General features: G+C 35.7%; 1 protein-coding gene across 2 annotated transcripts in view; it reads right to left on the bottom strand.

Annotated features, from left to right (window-relative positions):
* Nucleotides 1-20,981, bottom strand: part of FMN1 (formin 1) — a 168,983-nt gene that overhangs the window by 51,398 nt on the left and 96,604 nt on the right. For both annotated transcript variants that reach the window (XM_056492805.1, XM_056492806.1), the window contains 5 exons: nucleotides 12,210-12,271; nucleotides 9,982-10,070; nucleotides 5,342-5,471; nucleotides 3,851-3,997; nucleotides 502-561 (listed from right to left, as the gene is read on the bottom strand). In XM_056492805.1, coding sequence (XP_056348780.1) covers nucleotides 502-561; nucleotides 3,851-3,997; nucleotides 5,342-5,471; nucleotides 9,982-10,070; nucleotides 12,210-12,271 — 488 coding nt within the window. The remainder of the gene's footprint in view (nucleotides 1-501; nucleotides 562-3,850; nucleotides 3,998-5,341; nucleotides 5,472-9,981; nucleotides 10,071-12,209; nucleotides 12,272-20,981) is intronic.

Below are 20,981 nucleotides of genomic sequence, written 5' to 3'. Positions count from 1 at the left end.
TATATATAAATGCATATAGAGGAATATCACACACAATAAAATGTAATTCACAGCAGCATTTGAACCCCTATCTTCACCCCCATCAGCTGACTCATCTGTCTTAAAATATCAACCTGTTTTTGCACGTTTTTGTCCTAAGAGAGAAATCACATTTCTGCCTTCCAATATCATGACATCAGAAGAAATTTTACAATGTTACTGCCACCCAGATGCAATAAAGCAGGAGTGGAGTGACCACCTGCCCAGTCTCAGCAGTCACAGCTAATTGCTTGCAGTGGTTCTCTCAAAAGCCAATGTAAAATTTTACAGAGTCTTATCTTGAAACTCATAGCAAATTTCATGCCTATTGAGGTACACAACTATCATAAGAAAGCAACAGAAATTGATTTTTTTTTCCCATCAGAGGTACTATGTTTAGATTTCTATGAAGCTGTTACAAATCCTCTGACCATCTCTTAAAAAAACTCAGTTTTGGAGAGGCTGATAGAGCAAACCCTTTACCTTATCACAATGGCGTAGGTAATATATGACGACATAATCCACAAGATTAATACCATTATCCTAGGAAAAATTAAAGATGTGTTATTAACACTGATTCAATATGTGAAAATGTACTCCATTTAAAATTAAATTAATTATTATATTATATTGTCATGAAATTCACAATTTTTTTTTGGCCTTAGCATTTCTGGCCAAAAAAAAATTGATCTTTTTCAACATCGACTTCATCGTAGCACTATTAGATCTAGAGTTTATTTTGGTTTAAAATACCAGGCAAAAATACAGGCAGAGAAGAATACATGGGAGAAGCTGTCCTCACATTTTATGTAATAATAGAAGGCATTACAAAATAACAATATTATCCCAAATAAATAATATTATTCAATAATATTACTCTTGAACATAATATCAACTAAATATTACAGTTATCTCAGATATATTAATGTGAACAAAATTTCTTGATTCCTATGTCTCAATCATCTATAAGTAAGATCCAAAAAAGGCATAGATATTTTACATATTTTATTCTAAATATGAAATGAGATAACATTCAACTAAGAAGTATATTTCATGCCCTGTTAACATATAAATATGAATTTTAATTCTCATTTTATGGAACCACCATTTCCATGTTCCTGCACACAACTGTAAACAGTATTTTATTTTGCTACATGTCATTGGGTCAGCATGAGCCAGATGAACTAAGGAAAAGTTATACATTACATACAGCAATATAAAAGAACCATGATATAGGGAATTATATCTGGAATGCCTTTGAAGTTTTTTTGATGTGTTTTCATATTTTATATTGACAGGTATCAGAACAAACATTTGTATGTGAACAATGTCTGACTTCCTGTACAGAGCTGCCTTGTCTATATGAGAGTCTGCAGCACATTATATTTTATTAGTATCATACACCAGCAAAATTCTTAGCTAAGTAAGTCACTGCTGTCATGCAGAAAACGCCACCCTGCATGTTAAAAATTTTAGAAGCCATTACTTGCAGGTCAAAAAATCTCTATAAAAAGTAACTTTCTAAGCTCATATCACAATAAATGACTTTTATGTGAAATAAGAGGTATTTAGCATTGGCTTTTTACTTTAGCTCATGGAATGCAGCTCAGTTAAGATGTATTTGCTGTCAATTCATGAGAAGGGAGTTATAGGACAAAGGAAGAATACCTTTATGTTCAAATGTACAAGACCCTGCATTCTTCTCCTTTGCAAATACAAAGGAGAAAATACAAAATGCAATTATCTCTGAGGTTTCATATCTGCCTGTAGCAACTGGACCCTCTGAGTTTTTATGCATTTTGAAGACTAATCTGAACTAATAACATATTTATTCTGGCTACCAGGAAACGGTAAATAATATAATTTTTTAACTTGTTTTGCTAAGAAACAAGGCTTACACAATTTATATTTTGTATCAGTTACTCATTTTCATAATGCATAATTTTGGAACATGCTTGCTAAATTCAGCCACACTGGGAAGTCCCAGAGATTATTAATTCTGTGAAGTTTATAGGTAGATAAATAGTGATACTAAACCTAGCAGCTTCACTGAGAAAAGTCAGGCAAAGCTGAGTTTTACATTTTTCTTCAAGGCGGCTAGCCAGCCAACAAACGCCTGAGTAATGGGAAACTTGGCCTGGTTCTAGTTAAGCTGCTGTTTGTACTGTGTCTTGTCCATGCAGTAGGACTGGGAAAAAAGTGGTTATATGGAACAGCTGAACCATCACAGCAAAGACAAAAGTAAGAATTAGAATCAAAGAATCATTTTGGTTAGAAAAGACCTTTAAGATCCTTGAGTCCAACTGAAAATCCAGCACTGCCAAGTCCACCACTAAACTGTATTCCTAAGTGACACCTCTGGTCACTGACTCCACCTCTCTGGGCAGCTTGTTCCAAAGCCTTATAACCCTTTCCCTGAATTTATTTTTCCTAATATCCAAGCTAAACTTCCCTTGAAAGAACTTGAGGCTGCTTCCTCTCATCCTATTGTCTGTTACTTGGGAGAAGACACCAACCCCACCTGGTTACAGCCTCCTTTCAGGTAGCTGTAGGCAGTGACAAGGTTTCACCTGAGCCTCCTTTCCTCCCTGCTAAACTACCCCAGCTTCCTCAGCTGCTCCTTGTAAGACTTGTGCTCCAGACCCTTTACCAGTTTTGCTGATCTTTGGACACGCTCCAGCATCACAATATCTTTAGGAGACAAAGGACTCAAATCCTTTGGAAAAAGCTTTCATTAAAACAGTTGCTCACTGAGCAATTAGTTAAATGTGTTTCTACACTCAATGATGGTATACACAAGTAAAATAAAATGCTCCATAGATATACTGTTTTCTGGCATTGCCTTTCTCACAAATGCATTCCTGTGTACATGAAGCATAATGGAGAACGAAAGCTTAAAATCTACATCTCTTGTAGTCAAGAAAGCACTTCACATAAAAAAAGTAGGGGAGCATGAAAGATAATTTTTCCTCACACTCCAAGTCTATACCATCATCAGCAGAAAATTATCTGCTGTTTTTTGTTGCTTCCTATATCCATGTGGTGTCTAGGTATGTTTTGGCAAAGAATGACTTTGAGCAGTGTTTCTACTGCGCACATTACCTAACACCTCCTCCTTTGCCCTACTGAAATATGAAACAAAGTAATCTCATCTCAGAAGGTGTCTAGCCTTTGAGCCTTTGATCCTAGCATGACTAATCAAAAACCAGCTAGTCCTTCTCAATTCTTGACAAAATAATTTACTGCCAGCTATGAGCATTTTCTCGTGCATGCCATTCAAACTTCATGTCCTACATCCATTTAACTGACAATTAAAAAAAAGACTGAAAGTATCTTGTTGGGTGTGACAACTCTTTGATCCCTTATACATAATTTGTTAGTGTATACACTACAATGAACAATTACTGATATTTTGTTTCTAAACCTGATTTTAAAAGAGGTTTTATTCAAATAGAGAGATCTGCATTTAAGAGCATGAAAAAAGAATGGGGAGTTTTACTGGAAAAGAGTTGAGCAGTCTGTGCTCCCTCACTTCTTTCTACCCTACTAAGTAGGGTACTAAGTCCCTGCTAATAAAAGAGACACACAGAAGTTCTCACATAAGGTAATTATCCTAGTAGTACTGAACAGGAGAAATAAGTTATTAAGGAAATATACACATGTGCAGGAGAAGAAGGTGAAAAGCTAGGAGAAAGAAGAATGAAAACCGTAAAAAGCACCTTGCTTTTCAAGCAAGAATAGTAAGAAATAAAAGACTAACTTCTGACACATGAAGGAACAATTAAAAAAAATACTTCATAAAAATTATCTTTAACCAAACATTAGTACTTACTCTGCTTTTGACATCCTTTAGTTTGGGGAGTATTTCCAAACCAAACCCATCAGCTTGACCTCGGGTCCTATTCCCTCCATTCATATAATTTCCAAAAGCCAGAATCAAACCCAAAATTTCCTTTACACTTTTCATGCTCAGCAAAGCCTGGAAAATGGATACTGGTCTTTAAATTCAGTTGGCACAAAAATTCTAACTGCTAATATAAAAATATTCTTTTCATTTTATTTTTGATAAGGTTTTTTTCCTGTCTGTTTTTTCCTTGGTAGGTAAGGGAAGCTGAAGCTGGTACAATAATCAAAACTTTAAGAGAAACTTTTTTTAGACTGTATCTCCCTAAAATAATAAGTTTAATGTAATCCATACAGTGCAAATTATTTGGCATCAAATGCCATGTCAATGACTAAAAGATTAATGGGAGATTTCTAAACATTCTCAGAAGACTTCAAAAATCTTATAGACAAGAAGGTAGTTTATCATGAGTTTGCACAATTCACAGTCAAATGGAGATGTGCTATTTTTGCTGCCATCAGGTTAGACTCACCCTGTCACTCAGTCTGCTCATGGGTCTGAAAATTCACATTCCTGGATCCATACTTAATCCAGATACAGGAGGGCTAAGGAATAACTAATTACATGCCTCAGAACAGAAAACGGTGTAGAACTAGTAAATTACTTTCAGTTACATATAAAGACATCTGTCAGTTGACAATCAGAGGCCACAAGCATAATTCTTAACTATGTAGCCTTATACACTGATTCTTTATTTATGCTCTCTTGGAAAGGAAAAAGCAAGTAACTATTTCTATTGTAAAGAAATCCAAAGGAGTCATGCATGGGTACTCTGTTAAAGAAAAGCTAATCAAAAACTAATCTTCAAATTAGAAAAAAAATAAAAATTAACTACTTCTCTGGTAAGGGTGTTAGACCTTTGGGCCACTATTTAAATTTCTCTCCTAATTTTCACCTTGTTCTACTTTTCATAATTTATTTGTTAAAATTCAAAAATCTTGTCCTGAGTCTTTCATAGTACATAAATATTAGGTAGAGCTTTGTCCCATACTAAAAATTCTGCTGTATCAGGGTTACAAGAAATTAATTGATGCCAAGGGAAAGTAATAAGCTAACGAACACAACAAGCATCTATTGGCACCAACAGTGGTATGTAAATAAAAAGCAGTTTGCAAGGCCTGGTACTAAGCTTGTCTTGTATTTAATTCCTAGTTTATAGATTATATGTTACATTAATTAATATGCAAATTAATAAAAATCTACTATCTAACTACAAATAAACTTCTACATACTCTATGGGGCATCACATGCAATTCGCTTTCCTGCTTCCCTCCTCCTTTTGTTCTTTTAAGCAGCTAAAATTTACTACAGGTTTCTTTTCTAAAATACCAGTAAGTAGGATTAAGATTCCTCAATTATGGTAAAAAGGAAGCATAAATACTCTAAATTATATTTAATTTAGCTTTCATTTGGACTTACCTTGGAAACACGAGTGACGATATCTACTTTCCGGTGCACTGATGTTATTCCCTCAGAGAAAACTGACTGGAAGATAATACACTGAGCTCGTTCTGCGAAGTTGGGGATTTGAGACAACTCATATAGAAATCTGTGGGGAAAAAAGGACTATTAATGAATCTTTATAATTCCTCTCAGTGGGGTACATAATGGATCAAAGCCTGCAGTATCATGAAATATACATGCACTCTTTCCTATTTGAATCAAATCTGACAGAATTTAAAATTGTTATATTCTTTATGCTAAGAATGCATTAAAAATCTTATTAATGTCAAGAAAAAGGCAAGACATTAATCATTTTCATATCAGTGTATTAACTAACATAGCTGTACAGTAACAAACAGAAGAATCTCAAACCTAAATAATTCACTGCAAAAAAAAAAGGAGGAAAATCTACATAGCGCTACCTACATATTAACTTACGCAGTTTTGTTCTCCTTAAAAATGTGCTTAGAAATACAAAACTCAATATATTCCTACAAATGTATTTCTTAATATAGAATGTCTGCTGACAGCTTTCCCCTGATTCTCAGCATCAATTTTCTTTTTCTATTTGCACCACACTTTCAACCATATAGCACCAGGTTTCATAGGAATACACCTAGCTGTGTATTTAGCTCCAAAATACTTGCAGAGTGTATCTGCCTCCAGTCACTATTCAGCAAAGTTCCTAAGTCTTCATCTGCCCTGTATCTGTCCTCACAGGTACATATTCCTCATGTCTTTGTTGTAGCTTTTAGTCTTTTAACACTTTGGTAAATAAAAATAAATAGAGGCATACTCAACAAATGTCACAAAATGAAAACATCCCAAGACATGAGCAATTCCTCCCTTTTCATCAATTAAAAATATAAGAGCTTGGCTAAAAATACAAGAAGCTTTAGCATTTCTCATAATAATATATAATAACAATAATTTGATCTTGGGTTTTAAATTCAAGATTTCAGAGTTATATACAAGCTTTCTTGAAATCCAAAAGCAAGTTTGTCTTTTGCTCCAGTATCACTTTAGTAATCATTCTTCTAATCTCCTGTTTATAGATATTCTTGGATTCATAACACAATGCCATAAAGATTTTTTCTACCTCACTGAATTATGAGAAATTCAGTATTCAATTTATCAGCTTGAATTCTTCTTAACTTTATTTTAACTATTTAAGCCAATACACCAAATTTTTCAAAATTATTTCTTTTTCACAATAAATAATATCTGTATGTTTAAATCTGTTTTACACATTTCTCATGCATGCTAAGGCTTTGCTGAGTACATAACGACAGTTTAAAAAATCAGCAGAATTCACCTGTGGCTGGTGTGAAATGTTATGTTTTAATTGGAATACCATTTTTTTTTTGTTCTTTCTTTTTCATTCTTTTTCTTTCTCGTCTGATGAAAAAACCTATTGTGAGAGAAGGATCAGGGAGGCCTAGCTTGGCTCTTAGACTTAAGAAGTGGGAAAAAAGAAATGCCAAGCTGGTATTAATAAAAATGCTTCCTATTGGGAATGAATGGTATTGCCAGGAAAAAAAAGAGGGTATTTTGCACTTTGTGTGAGAGAAACAAAGGAAAGAAGAACCAAACGGCTTCATTAAAGTTCTAACATACATACAATTAAAAAGTTTAAATTTACAAAGTCAAATGACACATATTCTTGCCTTCCTGTGAAAAGAGAACTATTTCCCACACAGCTGACTAACAAATACAATGTCATTGTGCCGAGAGTTAAAAGAGCATCAGCATAAAAAAAAAGATTCTGGAATTCAGAGTGTCCAAGTAAATATCCAGATAGAACCCTTATAACTGAAATCTGTCACAAAAAGGAATCTTAGAGTCTACAAATGTAACTACTAAACAAAAAGTTATAGCATGAAACTATGGCTGTCACCATAAACCACCAATTCAGATGGACAAAACTTTAGAAGAGAAAGAAACATTCTTATTTCAAATTTACTCTGAGAAAAGTATAATTTCGACTTAAATTAATGATGATGTGGCTGTGACACAGCTTTTGGATGGGTTTCTCATTACTACACTTCTGATGGCCTAATATAAATATAGAAATTATGCTGTTCATCTCCATGAGGTACATCATACTCCTCTCCTTCAGAAACTGTAAATAAAAAATGCATTTACTTGGAAACTCCCTTAGCCTACCAGAATCTGGTAGTTAAGGACTTGAGAGAACTTTAAAGCCAGGGACATTGTCATGGTTTTAGAGAACATTCTTGCAGAAGATGGACAAGAAAGGCTGATTCTAAGGAGGTAAACTAATTTTCAGATCATATTTAGCTGCATTTGAAGAATATAAAATTTAGAAACAATTTTTTTGGAAAAAGGTGTATCTAATCCTGCAAGCTTCTAAGTACAACAGCAGGATTTAAACTGAAGTCCAAGCAGAGCTGTTGTCAAAGAGAAGCAGGTGGCATTACCAGCAATTATAAATCGGTCCCTACTTCCTGAAATAAACTACATTCAAACCAGTACCATATTTTGTTACTATTTCCTTTATTAGTACTTATTTCATATTGGAGAGGCCTACACAGACAATATACTAGAACTAAATGGGATCTCTTGGAAACTAGCTACAGCATCTGTATCCTGCTAGCAAAGCCCCAAACTGTCACCAATTTTGCATATAAATCTTTATCATGGCAATTCATATAAGCATTTTAACAGCTATTATCATGAAGCATAATTTAGGGGGCTATTGTTATGTTGCTGTCATAGTTGAGAGTTTGTGCCAAATTTAACATACAAGCAAGACAAATAAAAATCACGTGTGCAGAACATCAGTGATACCACTAAAGCTTTTTATTTGTCTGGTAATCCAAGCACATAAGTGTTGCCCTTAGACTTCAGTGAACTCAAATAAAAGGTTTCATTGTATGAATGAAACATATGGTATGTGCATCCATTTGATAAATTATTTCATTTGCACTTCTGTTCTGATCCTCATTAAAGACAGTATCGGAGGCTCATGTCCCAGAAGCAAATATTTTTAATCACACATACAAATTTAGCACTTTTCCATCTTTAATCTTTTATGGAACTAATAAGTAAAGCACAGCTCCAACAAATCTCCAGTTGTGTAGTCAGGTTGACTTAGAGGCTGATTGAGACAGAAAAACCAGGAGCACATGAACTACTGAGTTTTCAGAAAGCACATTATTTTGAAGGTCTAACAAAATTTACAGAAGTGCATAAAGCAAATCGTTTTCCCTTTAAGCTACCTTTAAAAAAGCTAGTTTTCTTAACCTATGTAGTTTAATCATAGGGTAACAATGATAGTATAAATCCAACTTTGTATTTAATTAAGATTAACCTCTCTCCACCATAAGTTACAATAAAGACAACCTCCTATAACCCTAGAGCTCTACTCTCTGTATTCTCCAGAAGACAAAATGCATTCGTATTTATTTAACTTGGACATACAGCAAACAGACTGCCAAAGATTCAAGCTCTGGAAAACATCAGCTAGTCACACAATGTATCCTTATGCCCCAAGCCAAGGCAATGAAAGCCATGGGTATGGGATGCAAAAGTAAGCTAGTATATAAACTTTACAGTATATAAACTTTACAGTCTTCTTAAGACTTACTAAAAAACAGCAGCCTCTCTTCATCGAGAGTAAGATAATAACCTTATCTCCTAATATTAGCCTATTCCTTAGCATGCAGTCACAAATCAGTACTTAGCTGCCTCTTGTAAGGAGAGAAAGAAAAAAATAATCTGTTCTTCAACACTAACATTTTAATGGGAAAAAAAGGTATGAAAATACAATAATTCTGATATTAACCAATCATATACTATTTCTCTATTTCCGTTCTTTCTCCCCCTACCCTTTCTTACACCAGAGACAGAAGAAAAGACAAGAACGGACAAGATGGTAAAGGAGACAAGATGACAGAGAGGCCTCTGGGAAGGAAGAATTAAAGAGGAAAAGACTACAAAAGAAAAAAGCAGTGAAGTAGCAGAAGACAAAAAACACTCCTAGGTCAACATCTGAAATCAAATGTACACACAAAAATAAAATTCAGGATTACCATTCTGTTCATAAATTCTTGAGGATTTTTTCACATTGGTCTAAGGTTATTACAACAGAAGGAGCAACATTTAAGTTTTTCATCCTAGTAGTTGTCACTGGCCACAACAGTTGCAGAAGAGGAACTGTGGCATCATAGGTCTTCAGTGAACTTGACCAGAGTGTACAAGGTGTTTGGGCAAAAGATCAACCCAAACCCTCTGTTATGCAGCTCTTTCAAATAATTAACAACCAAAATCGATCTGGCTCTGCCTTATGTAATGCTAATTAGCCACAAATGCTCTAAGGGAAGGATAAACCTTTTACAAGTGTGAGAATGAGAACAAAAATTCTTATTGATTCATGCATTCATCAATTCTGGTGGACAAAGCTGATGTAGTAAACTCTGTCATGTCTGACAGAAAGTTTTGTGATAAAACTTTTCATCATGCCTTGAAATACACGAAGTTCATAATTTTAGAAAACCTCATCATGACCAAGAATTATGTATCAAAACTGCTTTCAACATATAATCAAAGAACTACATTATATAATGAAAAACTATTAAAAAAAATAATCTTACTGTTCTGGTTTATCCAGAAGCTTCAGTTCCTCCTCTTTTGAAGTCTGATAATATTGCTTGATTTTCTCCAGTTCATCCTTTTGTGCTCTCTGAGTGAATTAATATAAACAAATTAGTTACTAATTAATAATAAATTAATAAATTACTACTTTCCCTGTTTGCCTGCAAGCAGCCATTATGTTTTTTTCACTGAGAAACATTCAGACTATGCAAAAGTGAGATGCTTAAAGATCTATGACAAATTCCTTCAGTGCTTTATATGCCATTTACTACACAGGACCATCCCCAAGAGTCATACCATGTGCCCAAGAGTATTGTCCAAATACTTCTTGAATTCTGTCAGGCTGATTCTGTGACCATTTCTCTGGGGAGCCTGTTCCAGTGCCCAAACACTCTCTGGGTGACATATCTTTCCCTCATACCTAACCTAAATGTCCCCTGACACAGCTTCAGGCCATTCCCTCAGGTCCTATCACTGTCAGCAAAAAGAGATCTTCCCCTCTTTCCCTCATGAAGAAGCTGCAGGCAGCTATGAGGTCTTCCCTCAGTCTCCTCCAGGCTGACAGACCAAGCGACCTCAGCTTCTCCTTGCATGACTTCTCCTCCAGACCTTTCACCATCTTCATGGCCCTCCTTTGGATGCTCTCCAATGCTTTATACCTTTTTCATACTGTGGCTCTCAGAGCTGTTCCCAGCACTGGAGGTGAGGCTGCCCCAGCTCAGAGCAGAGCAGGACAATCCCCTCCCTTGCCTGGCTGTGATGCTGTGCCTGATGAACCCCAGGACACACTTGGCCCTGCTGGCTGCCAGGGCACTGCTGAGTCACGTTCAACTTGCCATGGACCAGGAGCCCCAGGTCCCTCTCCGCACAGTTTCTCTCCCATGTTTCATTCCCCAGAGCATCCCAGGTGCAGAATCTGTCACTTTTCTTACTTAAACTTCATTAAGTTTAGTGGTTAGTGATTGCACAACCGTCTGATTTGTCAAAGCCTCTCTGCCTTCAAGGGAGTCAATGGCTCCTCCCAATTTAGGATCATCATCAAACTTACCTAATACACATTCTAGTCCTGTGTCCAAGTTGTTAATGAAGATGTTGAAGAGCACAGGGCTTAGGACAGAGCCCTGCAGAACCCCACTAGTGACAGACCACCAGTCTAATGCCATCACCTTCACTATAATCCTTTGCACCTGACCCATGAATCAGTTGTTCACCCCTCACATGATGTGTTTATCCAGCTGTGTGCTGGACATTTTATCCAACAGGATACTGTGAGAGACAGCATCAACAGCTTTACTGCAATTAAAAAGATTATGTCAACTGACTTCCTCTGGTCACAGAATCACCAAATATGCTGAGTTGAAAGGGACCCGCCAGGACCATTGAGTACAATTCCTGGCCTTGCACAGGACACCCCAAGAATCACATCATGTGCCTGAAGGCATTGTCCAAATACTTCCAACTGACTGGAACCTCTCTAGATTCCCAAGAGCATTCAAAAACAATCAGAAAAGCCTCATAAGAACATCATAATATTCTTCGAATATTCTTGGGTGAGTTCTACCAGGCCCCATAGACACATAGGGATCCAGCTGGAGCAGCACATCCCACACAAGGTCAGAGTTGCATGGGAGTTGATCATGGTCATCCAGCTCAGGGTACTGGGAGCCCTTCAGCCCATCATCAGTGTTGAACACAGAGGTAAAGAAAGCATTAGACATCTCTTTGTCTATGCCCCTGTTTGTGAAATGGTCATCCCCATCTTGTAACCAGCTGATATTATTTTTATACTGCCTTTTGCCATTAACAGATTTAAAAAACCTCTTTTTATTGTCCCCACAGCTCTGTTCAGCTTCAACTCCAACTGAGCTTTGGCTGCACAAATTTTCTCCCTAGAGTGGCAAGCAGCATCTCTGTATTCCTCCCACATCAGCTGACCTTGCTTCCACGGGTTATATACTTTCTTTTTTTAGTCTTGTCTCCAAAAGAAGATCCCAGCTCAGCCAAGCCAACCTTCTGCTTCATCTGCTTGAATTCTTACATTTAGGAATTGCCTGCTCCTGTGCCCTTCATGAGGTAGTGTTTGAAAAATAACCTGCACTGATGGACCTGAGAAGCTTCAAAAGCATCTTCTCAGGGGACCTTACTCACTAGTTCCCTTGAGCAGCCTAAAGTCTTGTGTCTGAAATACTTTGGTGATTAACTACATTTTTACCCCACCTTTACTTACATTTTCATATAGGGCTTCCAGCGTCTCCAGATCTACTACGGAGTCATCAACACACAATATAGCTGTAGAGAATACAAACACAAATTAGACACTAGAAAACATAAATTAAGATTTGTATTCTTTTTCCTGTGAAATGTACCAAAGGGTTCTAACCTATATGCAGGACATATATGTATCCAGTTAATATTCATTTTATTTTCAGCATTTTATTTTTGCTCTGATGTCAAATCACAGCACTCCTGCAAGAATGTTCTATATACTCTGTCTCAGGAGAATAGAGTTCTACTTTTTCTCTCCAATATAATCAGCAGTCAAAGAAGTGACCAGGAAAGTAGCCAGTTGATTGTGTAGCTGGCCAGGCAGGAGAACATGAGAACAACTGATACCAGACAACAAACAGCACAGATTTTATGTTAGCTTAGAAGGCTGGATAGGATGGAATTGAGAGTGAGGGTATTTAAGCCCCTTGTGTGCATGGGAAATCAGTAAGATATGCTTGTCTAGAAGCTAGCAATCTTGGTAAGTAGACAAGTAGACAAACTTTCAAAGTTTGCAAGTTATAAATTTGCAAGCACAAAAGATTGTGCTACAGTTTTTAAGTTATCTTCAACAAGTTCACATTTAAGTTAGCTTTATCCAAGAGAAAACTATCCACGTTACAATTTACAGATAAATACTTTTCAATACCACACAGACACACATGAAATCTACTCTTCAGGGATTAATTATGTTTCATTACTAAAAATGAGAAATCTCAAAATGTTTCCTATCTTAGTTCCAAATATTACTATGTTTGGAATACATGACATAGGTGCTCCCAACATACACAAATCCCAGTACAATTTAAACAATGTATTGTAACTCTTCTGAAAACTAAATGGGATTGCTTCATGGTGCTTTCTAACACACTCTAATGTTAAACTCCAGTAAGCTGAGAGATGCACAATGGAATAGAAGTAACTCTGGATGTTTAAATTTTCTGAAAGCAGCTTTTCCTAAAGATTCATAAGGGGACTAGGCACAATTTTTGAACTCATGACTTATGCTTATATATTACTATGAACACTAATCTCAGAAGAATCAAGCACATAACCAGTGAGATGACATTAGCTACTATCTGATAACTTCTAATTCAACTGCATTGTATTTCCTCAAGTGATCCTTGACTGCTTATGAATGTAGAGGATTTTAAAAGCTCTTGCAGCATTTGCAATCCATGTTTGAAAGGGGCAAGGCACACATCTTTAAATAATTATTTAAAAGTAATAAGCTTTCGCCTGCTCTACCACCTACCCCACGATTTTACATTGTGAAATTAACCAGCAGGCTAGTAAATTTTCTCTGTGGCAGGCTAATTAATTTTATTAAAAGGTCCAGTGACATTTAGAACGCTTTAAAATTCTGCCTGTCAATTATGATTTCATCTGTTGACATCACACCTAGGTTAGGAGTAAAGAATTACACAGAAGACAGTATTAATGAAAAAAGCAGTATTTCCAACCATTTTTGTCTTACTGGAAAGATGCAAAACCCTCAAGGACTACAACCAGATGTAAATCCTGAACTACTGAGATTGACATAAATCTTTGTTTGAAGAAAAATCCTTAGGGTTTGAATTTATGAGATTATCTCTTATCTTCTGCAAGACAGTTCCAAGAGTTGCACTACCTTCTGTAGTCATCCAAAAGAATTTCAGAAGAACCTAAGAGATGGAAAATGTCTTGGAAAATTGGTTTCACAGTCCAATATATTTAATTGTTAAGATTAACAATACGAATATTTAGCTCTGAAACTTCCCCTTGTGGTTTAATTTTTATCCTATTTTAGAATATTCCGAAATCAGCTTACAAGGAGAAAGTTACTTGTCCTGACCTATCTAGAAAGAGCAAATTATTGGAGGCAATTTAAACTTGTACTAGAAATGCAAAGCATGTAAATGACAGTCAAATTTTTATGTATAAATCTATTATGATGACAGGAAGTAGTTTGATAAAAACCCACTTTAATAAGAATATTGAGAGTTACACACCTAGCTGAATATTTTAGCCTGGTATTTGTCACCAAAATGGCCCCATAAGAACAAAGTTTTTTAATGCTCTATTATGTTATCCATTGTTCTGTACTCAACATAAGATCTAACAAATCAGCATTGTTTTGAAGTGACATGATAAAACAAAAAGTTTGTGATAAAACTAATGAAATACAATCTGCTAAACCACATTTTTAACAGAATCAATAATAATCAATTTAAGAGATATTGATATGAGTTATTTTCTCTCTTGGAGAGAGTGTGTGATTGTATAAAAGCACTCAGAAATTATTTTCTAATTTACTTGCTATACAACCTGCAGTGCTTTTATTGGCAATGCACAGACAGACAATTGCAGTAAAAAATCAAGCCATACAGAGGGACAACTTAGAATGCCAATGTATGTAGAGACACATTCCCAGTAAGTAAGAAGTACTGCCAAAATCCACATACTCTCTTCTATTTCATCTTTATACATTTTAATGTCTTAGCCATTTTTTTTTTTTTCATTCAAACTGATTGAACTGAATACCATGCACATTTGGAGAAGAAGTCAAAAATGAAAACATGTAAATTTATGAAGATTGGCCCTTTTTTTTTAGGAAAGAGCAACAACAAAAAATCCCATTAATTTTGAAAAGCTGGAAGAAATTCTCACATTCACAGGTGTCTTCATATTCCTCTTATTCTTGTAATATGGTATGTGCAATACCTTCACAGTATTTTGTGTAAATTAGCTTAAATTGGGGCAGCTTAAAAAACCCATTGCACTAGATCAAAAAAGTAATTATTTTGATTTTCACTTAAAGTAACAAATGCTTTTAAAATTTTCTATGAAAAACAAAACCCACTTTTAATCACATGTATATTAACTTTATCAAAATTAATACAAACCTTGGCATGTTTTTCAAAATGCTTTTCCTGATACAGTGAGTTTAACTATGACACTTAACTGCATTAAATCTCACTATATCTGGCTTATGTAAGTAATATAGGTGAAGTATCATAAATCTACAAAAGAGGCTCCAAAACAATTAATAGCTATTACAATATCAATCATCATCGGTGGTTTTTACTTTCATCTTGCCTTCTAGTTAGCTGTCTTCCTTACACTGTCAGTTCAGTTAGAATATTTCACCTACACCTCACAATATGTCAAAAGGAAGTAGACTCATGCTGTGAAAAGCTGGTAATTTTATTGGGTTCCTCTACCTTTAAAAAATCTGTTACTTGGCCAAGTCTGGTTTCTGAGATCCTTTTTTGCAGGGAAATTGAGGCAAACATTTTTATGTTGCCTATGGTGTCTGCTCACAAGAAGAAGAATTTATATACACAAGGATCATTAGTGCAGGGTTGCACCCATTAGGATATAATAACCGTCAGCTAGGACAAAAAACAGATCAGCATCATGCATTCAAACTAACAGGCACACATAAAAATACTTGCCAGCTACATTTCACATACTAAGAGCATTGCTTCGAATATAAACTTATACCAAAGGTTTTTAACATACTAACTTCTAAAAAATGAACGTAACACATTCACCGCTGCATAGATTTTTCACATATTCTGATCAATTAAAAAATGTAAATTTAAAAAAAAGCTGAGAATTTAGAGCATACTGTGTGCAGTCTACATGCAACTTTAGAACTTAGGGCTTAAATACAAAAAATATACTTACCTCCTCTAAATCAGTTTAAATACCAACAGTCTTAAGGCTGAATCTGATATACAGCCTCACTCCTACTAAACACGTTTTGGTTAAATCAGGATTCAAGTCCTGCTGGCTAAGCTTACATATACTCACCAGTATCAAACCATTTAATGTAACAATTAGACTTCGAAATATGAGGAAATCGCCTTAACTGCTCCCAAATGATAAAACAAAAGTATATCATTTAAATAAAAGAAGATTGTGAAAGCTACATTTATTTGACCTGGAAGTGCTTGGTGTTTTATGTACTGCATTCTGTTGTGTAAGGCTTGATTTCATGGGAACATGCAGCCCATCATTGGGAAATTTAAATAGAATTGTGACCGACCTAGTCTATTAGACAATCTCTGTTAAATACTTGGCAAAACTGCCTGTAAGACCCAAATCTCTCTGCTTTACTACTGACAAATTGATATGTTACCAACTTATTTAAAGGTTCTCTCCAGTATTAACGGTTATGCAACACAAAAAGTTGTATCTAATATAGAAGCACTATGGGCACAATGGAGGTTTAGAAGACTAAGACAGCTTGAATCCTGCAAGAAGTCATGAACAAAAGATTCTGGCAGTAATGTTAACCTACCAACACGCAATGGATGTCCAAAACAGATTAATAAAAATGTATGTTGTGAATTTTCCAGAAAAAGAGAAAAACATTTAATTTTACATAAAATAGTTTCCCAACTTCTGAGATGAGTATGCACCTATCTTTATACTTCATGCATAGTATACAGAATATATAGAATACATGCACCCCTATTTTGGGTAGGTGGGAAAGTCATACAAATTTGGAACAACAGTTTATATGTGCCATAAGGCATAACTTGCACTAAGACAATGCAAACCTATTTATACACCTTCCATGGACTCTTATTAGAGCAATCCCAGGATGATTAGAAATACAATACTGAATCAGAATGGTTATTAGACTAATCATCAGTCTGGTTGTGTTAATCTACAGTTCACATTCTTCCATTTTTTCACTCCCCGTGTGCTGACAATGAAGGGGAAATCATGAAGCTGAAGGAAACCAGTCACATACTTCACTTTTAACATTAGAAATAATCTCTATGCTAAGGATAAATATTAAGTTCTCCCCTTTTTCATACAGGAAATATTCTGTCAGCGTTGTAGTGCTACAACACAACTACTGTGGCTTTGGTAAGTGTAGCAGCAAAAACTGCAGCTGTTCTGCAGGGAGTCATACTGAACTTTACTGCCACAAAGAGTACAATAAGCTATAACTGTGCATCTGATGTCATCTACCATATCCCAGAGATTTAGTCCCATGGAAAATACATCAGCACGTATACCAGCAGATCATCTAGTTAATGTGCTCTGACAGTCATCAGGAATATTTGACAGTGAAATATTTCCCCAAAGTACAGAAGCAGAACTTTTGGTGCCCTATAATTTTAGTGGCAAAATGCAGGTACTCTGAAGGTTAGGAGGAACTGGGGAGATCACTCTTTTGAACATAGACATCTACATTTTATCTACATCCCATTTTCTGTAACTAAAAGCTTTTTATCTGGGCTGCCCCACAATTTGGCCAGTTAACCCTTGAACAAGGATCTCAGTAGCTCATGGAAAGCCAACACAGATGACATACACTGCAGAAAGGAGTATTACTATGGGTTTTCCAGTGCACTGCTATTGCCAGCTACTATTTTGGAACTGCCTCAGTGCGTGGAATGTTGCCCTGTAAAAAGCTGGGACAAGGACCCACAGAGTATTTTCACATACAGCTATGATCAGCATTTCCCATTACAAACAAAACCAAAACACCTCACTGTGGAGTGACTTGTAGTATTTTCAACAGCAAAGCCACACAAATAGTGTTGATGCACAAGTTTGTTTCTCAAGTTGTAATATTTCAGCAGAACAATGATAAGAAAAGACAAAAATGGATTGGTATGAAATGGAGATTACTTCCCTAAGCATGGACGCTTAAAGCTTACATAATAAGTGATCTCTGCTATTTCCCCTCCCTTTTTATAAAGATTTCTTTAAAATGCAGAGAAGAAGCCTTAAAAATAATCTCAAACCTATGCACAATTTCATCATTGCTATTTATCTTTTCAATATACAGATCTCATACAGCACACTGAGTCAGACAGATTTTTTGCCTGCTTCTTCTGCTCAGGAAATGAGTAATATTTTAATAGTGGTCTAACAAAAACCTTATTGCCCTCACCAGTCCCAGATTCACCAGTGTTCTAGGAATACTGAAGTACCTAGGATTTGTTCCCTCCCACTGAACAAAAAGCTGAGTATTAGGACAGGTGCAGCATCACAATGTCAACTTTCCCTGTGCATCATATAACAACATATAACATATAACAACAACACCCAAAATAATTATTTAGTTTTACGTTGTCTTCTTCCTAGACTATACTCAGAAGCAGTATGGATATAAACTTATTTGCAAAGGATAAACTTCATTCTCTTAAACGAGCATGTGTTGGAGATCCCCTTCCTGAAGTGTGGAGGCTGGCACATTATCAAATGCAAACTCAAACATCTGGATGCCAGATATGGACACTTGTTTTGCACTGCTGCGTTATCTACAGAATATGCTGTGAAGCTATGTACTTTGATTTGAGAGGGCAATCCTATGGATACAGAAATCTCACACTCTTTTAGAGGAGGATGCAATTTTTCTTGTGGTTACTCTTTTGTCTTCTCTACAATTCTGCATGCATCTGTATGTACAGGGAAGTTCATCTGAGAATTTCTCTACCTGCATTCTATAACTGCTACCTAAGGTAGACTAGCCAGTATACCATACATAGACAGTACATTCATTTGTACATGACTTTACAACAAAAAAGGTCATAAAAGATTGAAATAAAAACTAGATTTTTCTTTTACTTTTGCTTCAGGTTTCTACATTCTCTGTTGTAAGTGGTGTTGTAAGTGCTATTAATATTTCCCTGTTTTTCATGCATTGTGAAAATAGTCATGAAAAGAGATGAGTGCTTAATTCATATGTTCTTCGAGATAGGTCTTTCAACTTCGCTTTAAAAAAAAAAAAAAAAAAAAAAAGGTTGACATTCATGACCCAATGGTTATGTGATTTTTTTGGTTAGGTGTTGTCATGTGCCATTTAGCCTATTAAGGTTTTTTTTTTTGTCCAGGGCATTGATTGCAGCAGTCTTCAAATAATTTGTCTGCTGACAGGCAGGACTGCCCACAGATTTAAATTACTCTAAATACTATGGAATAAACAGACATTAAAAGAGAAACAAGCATAATTCTACTATTGTTTTCAGAGTAATATACATTTCTAGAGGTCTTCCCTACAGAACTTTTCCCTGAGTTTTGTGAACTAGTTTGTCACCCTAGATAGTCTCTGAACACACACTTTGATTAAAATCAGTCAGACTGCTTTGTTAGTATGTTTTTTTAAAAGTTTCACTAATGGTATTCCCAAATCCTGATGGTAGCTCCTAGCTGTTTCCATAAGGAAGAGGCAGCATATCCTATTGCTGCCTTGAGCAACACAAGTGGTGACAGGCCAGTCATTTGCTACCTCAGACAAGAAAGGGTGATGAGTTCTAAACTCTTCTTCAGTGACAGCACTTGTTTTGGCGTCTTTCTTCTACCAACACTCCAATTTTCATTAAACTTGTAGGACTGCATTAGCTGTGTCTACAACTGTGAGTCTTTAGAAATGGATTTGTAGACAGCAACAGTTCACACTATACATGTTTCAGGGAGTTTTAACTATCTTTGATCTGATCTTGGGGAATTTAGAGACTACTATACATGGAGACTGACGGCATGCTCCTAAAGCAAATCTCCTCATTTAATTTGATTCTGAAGGGTGTTTGTGCACTCTGAGACTGCTCTGCATTGCTCTGCAATGCATACACAGCAAAGGGGACAACTGGTACATGTGATTCAAAAGTGCACTGCTGACTCAAGCTAAAAATGCTATTGTATACATACCCAAGTATTTGGGTCATTATGCTCTCTTAGATTTGGTATAAATTGGCCAGAAGATTTCAAAAGCCACGCAAGTACAGCAAACAACTGAGAGAGATAGAGATGCTCTATTTTAGTAGAACATCATGGCATGGAAAAGAAAAAGAAAACCCATCTCTGAATATCCTTAAGAATATTACCCAGTTTTTGTAATAAAGCTTCTATCCTATCCCTATGTAGCTGACACTTCTGCCAGCAAATTATTCAGACCTTTAGTAATAGCTGTTTTTTTCCATCTCATTCTGATACCTTTCACACAATACTGGCAGGCACAAAGTTATTCCTTCTTTTCCTTATTCCTCTGCATCCCAAGAGACATCTGTAAGCCCTTGTGCTTTTAAAGTGCGAGATGCTCAAAGGCTCTTTTGAAATTAATAATAATCAATGCCAGCAGCATCTCAACACCCTACCCAGTATTTGCATGTGATGGAGGGAAAACAATAGCAAAAAAGGAGACATCAACTTGAGTTGTTCCAGCAGTTGTTTTAAATGGTGAATATTTTCCTTTTCTTAATGTGAAAAAGAAATAAACAATATCCTTAAACAATATCTTTTTAAATCCAGAACATAAGCAGACTCTCAATTACCCCAGTGTTCTGAAAAATCTGTATTTCTCTACAGTTGTACTGGCAAACTCAAATAATTTCTACCAGTAATGGAATTTACAACTGACTAGCCCCACGCTTTGAAAAATGCCATCCAGTAATTCTCTTTCTGATTCTTACGTGGTAACATCAGTTTGGGATGTACTTCTTATACTGTTAATGAAGTAAAATGTAAATATTAAAAACTACTGACTGCATATTTGAAGCCCAAAAGATTTATGTGTAAGCCCTCCATTTAACTCCTGTTGGTGGACGACTTGCTTTAGAAAGAGCAGGGAACTGCAGGGGAGGAATATAAAAATACAGCACTGGAAGTGCAATGCTAACTGTAAAGGTACAGAAGGAGTTGAACCTAAATTCAGTTCTAGTTTTTAGGTGAAACTTTTACATATACTGGAATATATTGGAAGAATTATTATTCTGGTAATTTAGGA

The sequence above is a fragment of the Oenanthe melanoleuca genome, chromosome 5, assembly GCF_029582105.1.
Source record: "Oenanthe melanoleuca isolate GR-GAL-2019-014 chromosome 5, OMel1.0, whole genome shotgun sequence".
Lineage (NCBI taxonomy): Eukaryota > Metazoa > Chordata > Aves > Passeriformes > Muscicapidae > Oenanthe > Oenanthe melanoleuca.
This window is presented reverse-complemented; position numbering and strand designations above follow the sequence as displayed.